Source organism: Parasteatoda tepidariorum, chromosome 2 (assembly GCF_043381705.1).
Source record: "Parasteatoda tepidariorum isolate YZ-2023 chromosome 2, CAS_Ptep_4.0, whole genome shotgun sequence".
Classification (NCBI taxonomy): Eukaryota; Metazoa; Arthropoda; class Arachnida; order Araneae; family Theridiidae; genus Parasteatoda; species Parasteatoda tepidariorum.
The window spans coordinates 14,158,465-14,172,597 of NC_092205.1; the positions used below are offsets into that span (position 1 = coordinate 14,158,465).

Sequence of the window (14,133 nt, forward strand, 5' to 3'; positions counted from 1 at the left end):
CGTTATATTGCTCATGATTGAAAATTGAACAATATAAACAAATACATAGATAGCTGATTGTTTAATAAATAATTTAACGACCTCAATTTCAGATTTAAATTAGCACATAAGTAAATGCATCTGAATAATAATGTATTAATTATTGCTGGCAGCATTATCATTGATCAATCAATCAATTTGCTACTTGTTACGAAACCATGCAAATCATTCTGCTCAAAGTACTCATTCTGTACAGGAAGTGGAAATTTAGTGTTTCTGCTGAAAGCGGCGAGTGATTTTCTTTATCGCTTCAATCTTCTGGCAATGTAGTGATTTTCTTTATTGATAAAATTCTTTTAGGACATACAAAATTCACTTAACTATATATAAATATGGATGCCAGTGCTTTTAAAGCTACAAAGAATTTGATCAAACACTACTCTGATCATGCATTGCAATCTTACGAGAGCCGGCGAAAGAAAATAATTAATCTACTCAATAAAAAATTATGCCCCGAAGAAGGTTGGGAAGACTCCGAGATAGAAACATTTTTGCATGAGCTTGCAATGATGGACAGTAATAATTTTTTGGGTAGTTGTGGTGTTGGAGAAAGGGAAGCTAGATTCGCATCAAAAATCGTTGCCCGTCGGCATTATTATATGGGTCATGGTATCGGCAGATCTGGTGATATAACAGAAATACAACCTAAAGCTGCCGGTTCCAGTCTTATTGGACTATTATCCAATTTTATGGTTTTGGATTTATTGAAATCAATTGGAGTACCAAGTTTGCAAAAATGTATCATAGTGCCTTTAGCTACCGGTATGGGTATTTTATTATGCCTTCGAACACTTCACAGCCTTAGACCAAAGTCAAAATTCGTTTTATGGCCAAGACTAGACCAGAAATCCTGTTTTAAATGCATAGTTACAGCTGGTTTTACACCAGTAATTATAGAAAATGTTAGTGCTGAGGATGGTTTGATTGGTTCGCTGGATGAAATTCAAAACACAGTTGAAAAGGTAGGTCCGGAAAATATTGTATGCATACTGAGTACGGTATCGAGTTTTGCACCTAAAGTTCCTGATGACATTACGGGTATAGCAAAATTGTGCAAGTCGTATGATATTCCTCATCTTATAAACAATGCTTATGGCATCCAATGTCCTCAGTATTTAAGTACTATTGAGCTTGCAGCCAAGGATAGAGTTGATTTGTTTGTTTCCAGTACAGATAAGAACTTTATGGTTCCTGTTGGTGGTTCAATTATTTGCGGATTTAATAAGAAAACGGTAGAACTGGTTGGGAAAATGTACCCAGGTCGTGGATCAGGTGCGCCTTCTACTGATTTATTTATCACTTTATTAAACATTGGCAAAAAAGGATACATAAAACTTTTAGATGAAAGAGAAAGGAATTTTTTGTACTTAAAGTCTGCTCTTGGCGAAGTAGCAGATGAATATGGTGGTAAAGTTCTTGTAACACCAGGAAATAAACTTTCTGTGGCTTTTGCTTTTTCCCAACTTGAATCTTTGCATCATAAACTTTTTACTGAAATAGGATCTATGCTGTTTTCGAAATTTGTTATGGGATCGCGGCTTGTTGCCCCTGGGGATCATAAAACTATATGTGGCTTTGAATTTAAAAATTGGGGATCTCACACTAATGAAAGTTTTGTGGGTTATCTGACTGCATCCGCAACTATTGGTGTTGAAAGGAAGGATATTGACAACTTTATAAAGCATTTTAAAATTACTCTCCATAAAGTGCAAAAACAAGTGAACTTAAAAGTTCTGTGTGAAAATTATAAAACTGTTTCTCAGCCAGATTGTTCTTAGAACATTTGAAAAATTTCTGACAAAGAAATTGTGTTCATTTGTAAAATTATTTAAGCATATTTATTTATTGTTAAGAAATGTATTTATTTTCCTTTAGATAATTATTTATTTTGTATTCAGGAGCAGAGTTACATAGTTAAAGAAAAGAAGTGAATACAATTTTATTCCACACTATATTAGGAGATGGAACAATAGATTTTCTAGAGTTGTATTTTGTAATCAATTTTATTTATTGTTTTTCTTATTTCTTCTTGCAGTAACTCTGAAGCTCTTAGGCTGTTAATTATTTATATATATTTACAAATTATTTTATATTAACAGAGTTCATTCTGGGTGGGTTTTGCTGGCGTGCCACCCTGTTTGCCATTTAAGCAAAAAATGTGCACCCTCCATACCCTTTAAACGTGATGACAAGTCCAAATTGTTCATTAAAAAAATTGTCTATTCATGTTTTTTTCTTCTTTTTTTTGTAAATCAATCTGGTTTTTGAAAAGTTTTTTTGCTGTTTTTCTTTCGTTTTTTATTTAATATGTTATTATGATTTATTAATACATTATTACGACTTTCAAATTTCAGATATCACTTTTTTTTAATGAGATCATTTTGTTTCGATTCCAACATGATTTTACTATTCCGATGATAGATTTTCAGAAGTTATTTATCAATTTTCGGCTCCTTTTTCTTGATTTTTCAAATTCCAATATTTTTAATATGATGTTATTAACAATGTTCGAATTTGAGTTACCTCTTTTTGATGTGTTCAATTCATAATGATTCCATTGAAACTTTGCATTGCTGAATGATATATTTCTGTTTATCATTTTTCTGCCTTTGCCTCACAGTTTTTAAAATTTCTATATTTTTAAATACATTATTAGGAAGTAAGACATTTTTCAACCGTTTCCACTTATCTTTTTCTAAATCTGATATTCTTTATATGATGTTATTATGAAAAGCGTGTATTTCGAAGTTAAAGAGTCATATTTTGACGTGTTTGATTCGCAACAATTTTACTGTAAACCATGATGCTTATTGATAGTTTGTTTTTTTCCCTCAGCTATTTCCACATAGTTTTTTCAATACCGATATTTTTAATATGATATGGCTGGCAAATTTCATATTTTAGTTATAACTTCTTAAAACTTGATACATGACAATTTCATCATAAAAACATTAAAAATAGTCATTACAGTTACTTATCAGTTTTCTCAGCTATTTTGACATTGTTTTTAAAATCCTAATATTTTTTACTACATTAATATTTCAATCTGCATCATTTTAAAAAAATGAGAGGATTTCGCTTATTTTAAAACAGATTTGTAGTATGTGCTAATTTAACTGAGAAATTATTTTAAAATCAAACAATTACTTTGAAAATTAAGAACTTTATACATTTCTGGGTTTCTTAAAAGCAATGCAAATTTTTGTGTAATACTGAGCCCTTCTCTTTGTAATGAGTTGCCCAGTTTCAAGCATCCTGCCCTTTTTAATGTCTAGAATGAACCTGGTATTACTATAAAGAAAAATTTAACTGGGTTTTCAATTGTGCCCCAACACTATTTTTGAAATCATATAATATGAATAGTAATAACTTGTAAAATATTATCTGAAATTATAATTGAATTAGAAATCATATAATTTGAATATTAATAACATGCAAAATATTATCTGAAACTAGAAATCTCTTGAGCTGATTATTTTTGGTTCTCAAGAAATCCAGTATAACATATATTCTGATTATCCTTAACTATAGCTCCGATTTTCAAGTGTAAACAAAAATATTTTTGGCACTCCCCTACATTAAGAATAATGATAAATATGTATGGAGTAAAAAAAATTTTATTCATAATTTTAAAAATAAGTCAGTCTACGAACTTTATTATTTTTATATATATAAATAAAAATGCGGTACAAACTACTTATATTATATAATGTACTTTTATTTAAATTCGATGGAGCGAAAAAATGTCCTACCCTAAGCAATTTCAGAACAGCAATTAAAATATTAGATATCTATATTATATTTGCATTTTTTATCTACTTATCATTTATGCCTGGTATTCTGAAATAAAAAGAAAGTATTGTTTGCACACAATTGTAAATCTTACTATTTATACTTTGAAATTATTTTATTTGATATTGATCAAAAAAATTGGGTAATAAGGTATAACATTTTATCTTGCTTCATAATATAACATGTTGAAATATAAAACATGAACAAAATATTGCCAAAAATTCAAATTTTCTCAAATGTATACACATTGAATTATTGAGATGTATAGAGATGTTTCATTCAAAAATTTCTTTCCTTGATTATGTGAATTCACTGCTAAATATTTATTATAAAAAAAAAATTTCTATTATATTTCTTTAGTACATTTCTTTATATTATTCATCACCCATATTCAGGATTTTTTTTATGGATTGTTTCGCACAACACGTCTTCAATAATTGTGTAAAATTTAATGAATAGTAGCACTATTTCAATCACCCATCATGACCTTTTTATTTATCACCTTTTACTCATATTTTTATTTATTTATTTTGGGGGGGGAGGGGTGGAATGTTTCACTATCAAATTCTCATCACTTATATGATCACTGACTTCACATGGCCATAAAACGTGGGTGCCTCGATTTTTCTTTTTTTCAATTAGAATCTTCTATTGATAACAAGTTTTGAAATTTTACCATCTAACTAGACTGTAAGATTCCTAAAACAATATTGTGAAATTTGTGTGTAGAATATTTCAGGCAAACGCACAAAGTTTGGGGGAAATTCAGGCAATGCTGAGGAAATTTTTAGTCTAATTAAAATATATTGCTGTAAAATAATTTACTCTTAAAAAAATGAAGCAACCACATGATGTAACTTTTACAAAAAAACAGCCATAGTGTTTTTTATAAAAGTTTGAAATTTCATAGTGTAATGACTAAATTTAGCAACTTATTTCTTTCTTTTTTTTTCGATTCAAAAATAGAGGGAAAAAATAATTACTAAAAATTTGTTTTAGAGAATTAAAACGGTCTAGAATATTTTCAATAACAAGGACAATAGGTAGAATATTCTGTTTCTTGCAACAAATATGTTATTACTAATACAAATATTTTTCTTAGCCAAGAAATTGCTGGTTACTAAGAACAAAACACAGCAATCATTTTTAATTTAGTGTCTGGCGCAAGCATTGCTTCTACCCCACATCCTCCCAGTAAATAACAATAAACAAATCATAAACCCCATTTAGGTGCCTTTGTAATATTTTAATGCTGGCAAATAAAATATTTAGTTAGCTTTTGTAAACAATACTAAAGTTTTATCTTTGTAAATAGATGTATTTCATTAAAGTTGCAAAAAATTGTGTTCACGCATTGTGCCTGCAACAAATTGAGATCGGTACAAATTGTACTCATTAAGAATTGTGCCCACTACGAATTGAGACTAGACACATATAACAAGTGGAGATTATATACTTAAAAATAAAATTTATAGAAAATAGGTTTATCGTTGATTCCTTTCAACCCTCAAACTTATCTAACTAATAACATTTGAATCCTCCAGCTTCTAGATCTTGGAAAACCGAGTTTTACCTTAAATGGATAGATTTAGTTGATATAAAAGATTTTTTAAGAATGTAATAGTTTTAAAATAGATTTCATGACTTTCAGCGATAATCTAAAGGAACGTTAATAAATTGTACAAAATATTAAAGCAGATAGTTAATCAGTTTTCCTAAATCTAACTAATGAATATAAAATAAATCACAAACTGAAAAGATATTTGAATAAATTATAATTTGATGTTATTGTCTATCAGAAGTTGGGAGAGTTTATGTTTTTGTGAAAACCATCATCAAACCGGAATGGTAAAATAATTTTTTTTTTAAAACAGTATAAGTAATAATTAAAACTGAACTGAGAAAAAATTAGGAAGGCAAATTAGAATGACAACTCACAAGAAATATTCAGAAAAAAAAACTCCAAAAGAAAAACCTAAGTGAAAAAACAGGAGGTTAACCTCTTCAGAGAATAGTATGCAGTAGACTTAGCATACTTGACTATAAATTGAAATCTGCAACATAATTTATAGCAGACTTCAATGTGGTTCAAAATAAAAACCCAGGCATTTTACAAAAAAAAAAAATCCAGAATATCAGGACGAATGCTAAAAATGAAGACATAATATTTTTGATCAAGACAACTATGAGCCCTTTCATGTAACCTGAATGGTAAACTCTTAAAAAATTTGTTGAATTTTCTAGAAGAAAATATTTATTTCATTGCACTCTATTTTTTTTCCAACATAATTTAAGCTTTTAGACTACTATGTACAGAAAATATATATATTGCAAATCAAAATATGTTAATAGGCATATTAAGGATTAACAAATTTAAACAAACAATATTAACAAAATATCTTTTTTTGCAAATGTTATAAATTTGTGCGTGCTAATATAATATTGCATGCATAAGAATATAGGCATAGTAGTGAAAGTTTTATTGCTTAGATTTCAATAAAAATTTACATTTTTAGAAATTTATAGGTTTTAAGTTAACCTACTCCATGTCTCAGAGCTTACTTGATAAAGTATTTTTTATAGTATGAGTAGATAGTTCTTTTTTATAATTATAACCACATATATTCTCATTAATTGTTTAATGAGAGTAGGTAAATTACTTTGGTTGGTTCTAATAATTAATTATAACTAATTTAGCAACGATTCAAAAAGAAAAAATTTTTACTTCGTAATTCATGAATCAAAAGAATAATTTCAGTACAGTTTAAATAATATGCTTACATTGCAAACAAAAATTTTAGATTAGTATTTCCATTTATCATACCTCTGTTTAAATCGCACCATATGAACCTGTTCTGAGGCAATAAAAATTTTCACTTTGCTGTTCATCTTTATCAAGTTTATCTATAGAGTGAAAAGAAAAAAACAATTTTCTACCCTCTTAAATGCTCCTAGTACAAAACTTATTAAAATTAATTAGGTCAATGGAATTTATACAGAAAATATTCCATATTAGTAATTGAATTTTCAAAACAAAAGAGATTTGAATAAGAGGGGTAATTGTGAGCCCAACTCAAAAATCCTGAAAATTTCGTGAGTAAAATCATTAATGACTCATTTCAAAAAATTAGTGTTTTTATAAATGTAAATCATTGATATTTTCAAAACATGGAATTCTAAATAAATTATATGCAGAATTTAAATGAATAATTATGTATAAGTTTACTTTTATCTCTAATCACATTTATTATTCTACCAGATATATACAATATTTCCAAATGAAAGAGATGCAAAGTATTAATTCTAGTTCTAATATTTTTAAATAAAATATACAAGAATTTTTATTTATAAATGCGATCTATGATTTCTTGAAGCTTCTGGACCTTTGATTTCCGGGCGCGGTTAGCGAAAAATCTGGAACTCCGGATTTTTTCCAGAGCACAATCATCTCTGGAATAACAAAATGCGGCCTGTTTGCTTAAAAACTCATGAAAATAGAATTAATGGAAGTAGATTTTCATTGAAAGATCAGACAGTTGGTAGAAATACTATATTTCAATGACTAACATCTGCTTAATATGAAAAATCGAAATATACTATTGAAACAAAATACACAGGAGATAGAATGTTATCAAGAAAATCTAATGAGCAAACAGTATATTCCAAAAAGATAAATATATGTTCACATTATTCAGCCCATTTAGAGGGAAAAGTTCATTATTAAAAACCTTTAAATTGCAATAAACATTTAAAATAAATTAAACAATTTTTCATACTTTGAGAGTTTCTCAAACCACCTAAACAGTTGTAAAATAATAAAAATATAGCCAAAAAACTTTCCTTCATAGTGAAATATTAATTTTGACTAATTATGTCATTTACAATATAGTAAAACAGCTAAATGAAAACTTATAGAAAAGTCATTTTAAAAATATTAAAAAAAATTCAAATTTTCTTGTATCAGATTTTTATGCTTCCATTGTAAGTTGGTGCAGTGGATCTCTAATGATTTAAAAATATATTTATCTTTATCACAGAATAATTAGTTTAAGAAAATATATTAGTTTTGTACTAAATGAGATAAAGTATCAACATATCAAATGTGTTTCTTGAAATTTACTTTTTTTTAAAAAAAATTTTGTTTCTCTTCCCTTTTATATATATATTTGAATGCATATTTTATTTGTGCATCAATAAGTAATAAATATTGTAACTGAATCAATGCAATGATGTAAGATTTTAAAGCAGTGCAATGGACAGATTTTTAACTTATTGTATTGTATGGCAGTGAATGTCGGCTATTAAATTTTAACTTTCTATCTAAATCTGAAGAAAATACAACTAACTTAATACAGCTTGTGTTATCAAATCGTATTGTATGAGATGGCTTGGATTTTTTTTTTTTTTTAGTTGTACAAATTCTAACCCTTAAAAGAGGTGACCTTTGCAGGCGTAGGGAATACTGGGAAACGTAAAGACTTATATAGAACCAGAGCTCAACGCATCAAAAACCAATCATTCGGTCACCATAGTACCAAATCGGATTCATTGGAAGAAGCTTTTACAATTGCACTACAGTCTACTGATAAAGCCTAGGCTTACAGAATACTGTAGTGCAATTGAAGAAGATGAATCTTTAGATGATTATGCTATTCTTATTAAGTTCTTAGGCAGGTCTAAAATATATTTGATGAAATCATAAAAATATACATGAAGATGTAGCAATAAATCCTCTCTCGCATATTCTTCAATAGAATTACACTTTAGGCTGATTCTGCTCAAGTGAAAAGCCTTCAAGAATTTTTTTTTTTTTTTATATATATAAAGTGAGCCTAAATGCTTACTAAATTGGTTATTACAATAAAAAAAGGTTTGAACTCTAAAATGTTGACTTCTAAATTCAGGCAAAATTAAAATTGTATGTGTTTAGAATTAAATTAGAAGCACATGTTTTCTTTCCTTCATTAATATTCTAAATTGAAAATAAAAGTTACTAATTCCTTTATATTGATAATGATAAATAATATTCCTTATTATTAATGTAATTAGTTCACTTTAAAAATTTAGAACATAAGTGGTTTTCAAACTCAATTTTACAAGGATGCCATAAAATAATATAGATAAATTTCTGTTTTAAATCCTTATTTTTATGTTTTGTTCGAAATTGATAAATAAGGTGCTTTCAGCCAGACATAATTCCAATGAGTGCCTAAATGCATGATTCTAAAACAGTTTGAAACTAACTGCCATAACTCTTCAACTGTAAAACTACTACTAAAAATATAAACTGTTTGTAAATATTTTAATCGAACACTGTTTTGCAATTAAAAACTATAGTATTAAACTAATTTAATACCCAAGAAAACAAACTGAGTTCAGAATAGAGAGTTGAATAAAAATTATCTAGCTATTTGATGGGCACCAGAATTTAAATATAACTTTGACTGGAATTAAATGTTTAGTAACTAATGGGGATTTATTGTGGAAAAATAAACTACAATATTGGCAATTTTTAAACAATAAAAATAATTTATGTACATAGTGGAAAATTCTATAATGATAACAAGTAATTTCTTATATCATTCCCAGTTTCCCAAGATATAACAAATGCTTTAACATCCCGAGCAGGCATTTTCTCCAGTGCTCTTAACAGTCTGTGGCCAGCTCTAGCAAAAATATAATCATTCATTCCCAGTCTAACAGCTGGACATACATCGTTTCGACCATCTCCAATGTACAATGTTCTAGTAAAATGTGTACCTTCTTCTAATCTTTTAGCATTATAATTGACTAGAATTTCACCTTTACAAAGGTTAGGAGGGCATCTTTTACAAGAGCTCTTATGAAACTCTTGAATTTGAAGACAGCCTTCTTCATCGAATTCAGCTGGGTTGGTGAATATTGCAGATATTATTCGATCCAATTGATAGTGCTTTAAAAATTCTTGGATAAAAAAGGAGTTAGCATCAGAGACGATGATTAATTCACAATCCCCACTTTCGTGCATTTGATACAAAAGATCTTTCATACCGGTCATAGGTTGCAAACTTGAAATGCAGCGAACATAATCTTCTTTTGTAACATTATTCTTGAAGAGAAATTTAAACATTTCACGCATATAAGCTGTCCAACCATTTGATACTTTGGACATAGCTTCAATTTCTTCAGGGATGGTTATTCCATTTGCTAAAGATTTTATTTCTACATCTGTATTGGCATCAACTAAAGTATGATCGAAATCCACGCATACCAAGACTTTATCCATCTGCAATATGAAAAGGATTTTTAATGTTATGAACAGTTTATTTCTCAAAAGTAAAATAAAAATTACAACAATAAAATAAGTGATTATTGCCCTAAACAACAATCAAAATTGAAGCATTTAATAAAAAAAGAAAAGAAAAACTTAAGAAATAAAATATTGTCCTTTTTCAGAGTTAAGTGATTTGATTTAAATTTACAATATAAAATGTATCCTTTAAAAACTAATTTAAATGATTGTTCTACAAATATCGCAAAACTCATATGCATGGGTGAGAAATTCGTCACCTTGAAATATGTTTGGAATTCACAAAATATTAACGAAAAACAGTTCTTTGCATCAAATTTCAAACATTTAAAAAAATTACTGTACTTATTTTATTGTTCTGCAGATGGTTTGTAATTCAAATGTGGTATTCAAATGGAATAACAGAAAGTGCCTGTACAAAAAATTTTAAATTTAAGCATTGAAATTTCAAATTTCCATGTTGTACTGTGCTTTGCTTTCATGTACTGACAACATGATTGTTCATTGAATAAAATATTTTTTGCTCTAATTTTTAAATAATGAATATTTAATATAATATTTTGTTAATTCTTAGTTTCTCCGTTTGACTCATTTATTTATTTGGTCTCATTTATTTATTTGGTTGGTTATTTAATCTCTTTGTTGAATCGATTTCATAATATTATTTTAGCTTTTTTACACTTAATTTTAATAAATAATAATCTTTAATCATCATGGGCTAATGAACCCAATTAGTTTTAGGGTGTTATAGATGACAATAATTAATTTTTAATGCGTACCATGAATTATGAAATTGTAAAGTTTGATTTTTTTTTCTCAAGTTTGTCAACCTTATAAAGTTTTTGAACAACTAAATGAATATCTAAATGATCCTATTGAATAACTAAATTTTCATTGCTGGTGTGACCTTTATTGATTAGCATCAAGAACAGAGTTTTCTCTCTCCCTTTTTATTAAAAAAATAAACAATATGAACCTTTTTTTATAGATTTCATTAAATTTCTTACTTGTTTATTTTGTAAATTTGTTTTAAAAGTAAATAAACCATAAAAATGATTCAGAATTAAATTAAAAATACATAATTTTTAAAGATTAATAAGCACTTTTTATAATTTTATTTTAATATTTTGTTAACTTTAATAATTTATTTAGATCTTTAATTTATGCAAACTGAAAAAAATTAGAGTTTATAGGAGTATTATAATACTGACTGACTATTGAAAAATTTTCTTTAAAAAAAATAAACAATTTATTACGCTATGAATTGCAAAACTTATAAAATTTCAAGGAATAAAATGACTTTTAGAAAAAAAAATTTTTTTTTTCCATCACGTAATTAAATTAAACCATTTTTTTTAAAATCTCCGTTTTAACATTATATAAAATGGACATTCATTTTTAAAAAAATTAATTCATTAAATTTAAAAAATAAATTGTTGAATTTGTGTCCCGTTAATGCAAAACATGGAAAAAGGAAGTTCATTTTTGCTATCAAAAAAGGAGAAGAGATCTAAAATCACCAAAAATTGTTTGACTTATACTCAAATGACCCACTACTTCAATTTAATTAGAATTTTTGATACCTAAAATTTAAAAACACCAAGGATAAGGTTTACATTAAATTTTCAACAAAAAAAAATAATAATTTACGACTCATTTTGATCAGAGAGCAATTTCCAAAATTGGTTTATATATAGTATGTAGACCTGAGATAGTGAAATTTTTCCGATAAATGAGTGTGTGAAATTATTTTCAGGTGTCTAGTGAGACACTTGTTCTCCTCTTGAAAAATAATTTTTTAACCATTATACTCTAATTTTAAACTTCTGAATTATATTGTATAAGTATATTTGCTATTTAGTTTCAAACTAGCTCCAAATGAAAATCAAATAAACAGTATTTTAAAATTATTTCACTTTAATATTAAGCTAAGTTAAATATCCTAAAATAAGCACCCTTTGTAGTAAGCAATAAAATGAAATTAGGATAAGGGAAGAATGAATGAAAAATTATTAGTAAGTTTTCATAGATCTCTTCTGTAAAATGGATTTGCAGAGTAGAGAGGATGCAGAAATATGCAACTTTAGACCCTAGAAAAATATGGCATTAAAATGTTATTTTTTTTCTCAATTTTGTTTCCGTTCAAAATATTAAGAAAAATAGACATTTGATAAATTGCAGATTGCTTTTCCACTTTTTTCTCAGAATGTTAAGTCATATTCATTTGTTAGACATTTTTAAAAACTACTAAATATATTGAAGATAACTTTGATGAAAGATTTAGTATAGAAATAAATCAACATTCAATTGAAACATAGTATGTTTTAGGACTAATAGAATTCAAAATAATTAATTAAAACTTTAACAACTTTACATTAGCTTGTGCATCATCAATTTTAAAGTTTTTTTTTTATCTAAAAATTAGGTCTACTTAAAAAACAAAACAATATGCCTTCAAATAATTCACTTTCAAAAAGTTTGTCACAAGTATAGTGCATATATATAATACATTTTTATGAGAAAAAAATATTCTGTTTTATGTCTAACCAAACATTTGTTTTTGTAGTGATTTTTTACTCAAAGTTTACATTGATACCATGCATTTAAAAATGTGGAACTGCGCAAATTGAATAAAATAACATATTGAGAATGCTTAAAGTGGAACGAGAGATTTTTTTTACTTTCGTCTGCTGATATATGTTTGATGCTTTTTTAATGCTCATTCATTTAAATAAAAAAAAAATAAAAAACTACATAAGTAATTTTGCTATGAAACCAATTAAATTGGGGTATAAGAGATCGTTAACTTTTTAAGTTAAAAACTATGATTTTAATAAAAGACGAAATTTCTTTAGTTTAATGACTTTTCACATTTCAAGAAAGCTAAAATAATTAAGATATTAAATAATTTTTCTTATATAAATGGAATCAAGATCAAATTTCAAATACGTCACTTGTATGATAACAGAAAAATCGTAACAACGTTCAGTAATGTAACTAAAATACAATAAAGTTCGTCCACTAGGTAAAAAATTTACAGTGTAATAAAAGAAAATATTTTCAAACTAAAGAATTATAAGTAAATTTTATTTGATCTTTAACATCAACATCGAACATCCGTGCCAATGCCAGACGACATCAGCTGTAAGAAAACAAAACTTCAACTTCTGCCAGAACCATAAACATTTTTTTCCTTTTTAATTTTAAAATAATTCAATTTATTTTTAAAGAATTGTTCCGACGTATGAAAAAAAACTTTCTTTTTTTAGACATTTCAATAATATTTTTCATACAATATTCTTTTCAACTTGATACTTCATTTTCAACTGTTTAAGCTATAAGCATATACTATATTCCCTTAGAACATTTTTATTGTTACTCGTTTTGCAGTTCTCAGCCGATAAATGCAAAAAAAGTTGTTTTGAGCTTGATTTAAAACTCCTGTTTTGTTTACTCTATACTCGTAGTTGAAAGGAAATTAATAATATATTTTTAAAAGCTGTTAATAAAGTTTTCTATAATGGCCGATAATGTAACTGCTTCTAAATCAATAAAAGAGGAACCTGTATCTGATTCTGATGAACCGGTCATTTGTGATACCATCACCAGAGCTGCAAAACGCTCTAGAAATACTTATGAGGATGTTGATATTAAGACTGAAGCAAAATTAGATGATGCTTCTGTTCCAAAGATTGAATTGACAATCAAAACAACAAAAGAAGAAAAACTTCTTAAAGTACCTGAAGAATCCACAACAAACGAGGTATGAATGATTCTTTTGATTTTGTTAATAAGTATCAACATTGTAAATTATTTTTGTGAATAATTTATAGGTATATTGTTACAAAAAAGTGACTGCAATGAATATTAATTATGCTTATTCAACAAAGAAAATAATTCGTTTATAGATGTTGAAAGAGTCATTAACGCAATTAAGAATGAATCAAAATAAGAAATTAATTGAAAGTTACAGTTCAAGTAAGGCACATGTTTTAAATATAGAATAAATTTAG

General features: G+C 26.9%; 3 protein-coding genes across 5 annotated transcripts in view; 2 read left to right on the forward strand and 1 right to left on the reverse strand.

The window, feature by feature from the left end:
• The first annotated feature begins 187 nt into the window (after positions 1-187).
• LOC107448831 (Sec synthetase) lies at positions 188-6,983 on the forward strand. Its single transcript, XM_016064183.3, has one exon. It carries the CDS (start codon positions 372-374, stop codon positions 1,815-1,817), a length of 1,446 nt encoding a protein of 481 aa, XP_015919669.2. The 5' UTR covers positions 188-371; the 3' UTR covers positions 1,818-6,983.
• Positions 6,984-9,288: 2,305 nt separating this feature from the next.
• On the reverse strand, positions 9,289-13,287 carry LOC107448827 (pyridoxal phosphate phosphatase PHOSPHO2). Of its 2 annotated transcripts, none has more exons than XM_016064179.3 (2): positions 13,070-13,287; positions 9,289-10,096 (listed from the first exon to the last, which is right to left on the reverse strand). In XM_016064179.3, the coding sequence occupies exon 2, from the start codon at positions 10,094-10,096 to the stop codon at positions 9,383-9,385; it is 714 nt and encodes a 237-aa protein (XP_015919665.1). In that variant the 5' UTR covers positions 13,070-13,287; the 3' UTR covers positions 9,289-9,382. The 2 variants fall into 2 exon arrangements, with proteins under 2 accessions (XP_015919665.1, XP_015919664.1); XM_016064178.3 differs by having other exon boundaries at positions 13,075-13,285.
• Positions 13,288-13,472: 185 nt separating this feature from the next.
• The window catches only part of LOC107448826 (ubiquilin-1), a 29,076-nt gene continuing 28,415 nt past the window's right edge, over positions 13,473-14,133 (forward strand). Inside the window, exon 1 of one of the 2 annotated variants that reach the window (XM_016064177.3) lies at positions 13,473-13,883. In XM_016064177.3, the coding sequence (XP_015919663.2) occupies positions 13,641-13,883 (243 nt within the window). In that variant the 5' untranslated portion in view covers positions 13,473-13,640. The remainder of the gene's footprint in view (positions 13,884-14,133) is intronic. The other variant, XM_016064176.3, reaches the window with a different exon arrangement.